Source organism: Arachis duranensis, chromosome 9, assembly GCF_000817695.3.
Source record: "Arachis duranensis cultivar V14167 chromosome 9, aradu.V14167.gnm2.J7QH, whole genome shotgun sequence".
NCBI classification, from domain to species: Eukaryota; Viridiplantae; Streptophyta; class Magnoliopsida; order Fabales; family Fabaceae; genus Arachis; species Arachis duranensis.
The window spans coordinates 116,000,272-116,001,587 of record NC_029780.3 but is presented as its reverse complement, the minus strand read 5'-3'; the positions used below and the strand labels follow the sequence as shown (position 1 = coordinate 116,001,587).

Here is a 1,316-nt window from a genome sequence, read left to right as displayed (position 1 = left end):
TGGTGGTGCACTGGAGGTGGAGGAGATGGGTACTTGTAGGGTGGTGGAGGAGAGTGGTAAACTGGTTTAGGGTGAGGGTGGGGGAGGGGGTGAGGGTGAGGGTGAGGGTGAGGGTAGTGATGGTGCACTGGTGGTGGTGGTGGAGAGTGGTAGTAGTAAGGCTTCTTAGGAGGTGGAGGAGAGTGATACGCTGGGTGAGGGTGTACGTGGTGGACCGGAGGTGGAGGAGATGGGTACGTGTAAGGCTTCTTTGGTGGTGGCGGAGAGTGGTACACTGGGTGAGGATGAGGGTGTGGATATGGGTGAGGGAGAGGGTGTGGGTGTGGGTGGGGATGAGGATGAGGGTGTGGGTGAGGGGGGTAAATGTGAACCGGTGGTGGTGGTGATGAGTACTTGTAGGGTTTCTTTGGTGGTGGTGGAGGAGATGAGTAATGGTATGGCGGCGGCGGCGGTGATGAGTACTTGTAAGGCTTCTTTGGTGGAGGAGGTGGAGAATGGTAGTAGTAAGGCTTCTTAGGTGGTGGTGGTGAAGACACCGGCGGAGGTGGAGAATGGTAGTAGTAGGGTGGTGGAGGTGAAGGCACCGGTGGTGGTGGAGAATGATAGTAGTAAGGCTTCTTAGGGGGTGGTGGTGGAGAGTGATAGTAGTAAGGTGCCTTCTTAGGCGGCGGAGGAGGGGAGGAATAATGGTACGGCGGAGACTTGGGTGGTGGGGGTGATGAATAGAGGTAGTTATCAGCGGAGATTTGCAAGCTTAGGGAAGAAAGCATTGCCAATGCAAGGATGAGAGAAGAGGCCATTAGGGACCTCATTGTTTTTCTCTTCCTTTGCTTTTGCTCTTTCTCAACCCAATGCCACTCCCTTTATATAGATTGCTTTTCTTTACCCCCCTTAACATCTACTTTATATTTTTTCACCATGCTTTAATTAATTTAATTAACTCAAACTATTAACTATTAAATAACCATTGTCCTATGTGCTTTGTTTTCAACAAAGTAAATTATTACTTATTGTTTTCTCCGGGGACCAATTTGACTCAAGGCGCGCGCGGGCTTTTCCTTCGTTTTAATCATGGACCCTCCAAGCTAATTAAGTACATACCTAATAACTAAGAAATAATAATATATTACTAAAACAAAGAAAAACTAAGAAATAACAAGACATATTTTTACTTAATCATAAATATAAATGTAGCTAATAATTCAAAATATTCCACAAAGTAGGGTTTATTATGTCTCCATTCATTAGGTAATGTAATCTTGTGATATTATCAATCTCTTGAATTCGATATGAAAAAGTATTGATAAATAACTTGA

At 45.4% G+C, this 1,316-nt stretch overlaps 1 protein-coding gene across 1 annotated transcript in view; it reads right to left on the bottom strand.

Moving 5' to 3' along the window:
- Positions 1–849, bottom strand: part of LOC107467827 (extensin-3) — a 2,081-nt gene extending 1,232 nt beyond the window's left edge. Inside the window, exon 1 of the mRNA XM_052254032.1 lies at positions 372–849. Within this exon, the coding sequence (XP_052109992.1) occupies positions 372–812 (441 nt within the window). The 5' untranslated portion in view covers positions 813–849. The remainder of the gene's footprint in view (positions 1–371) is intronic.
- Positions 850–1,316: the final 467 nt, after the last annotated feature.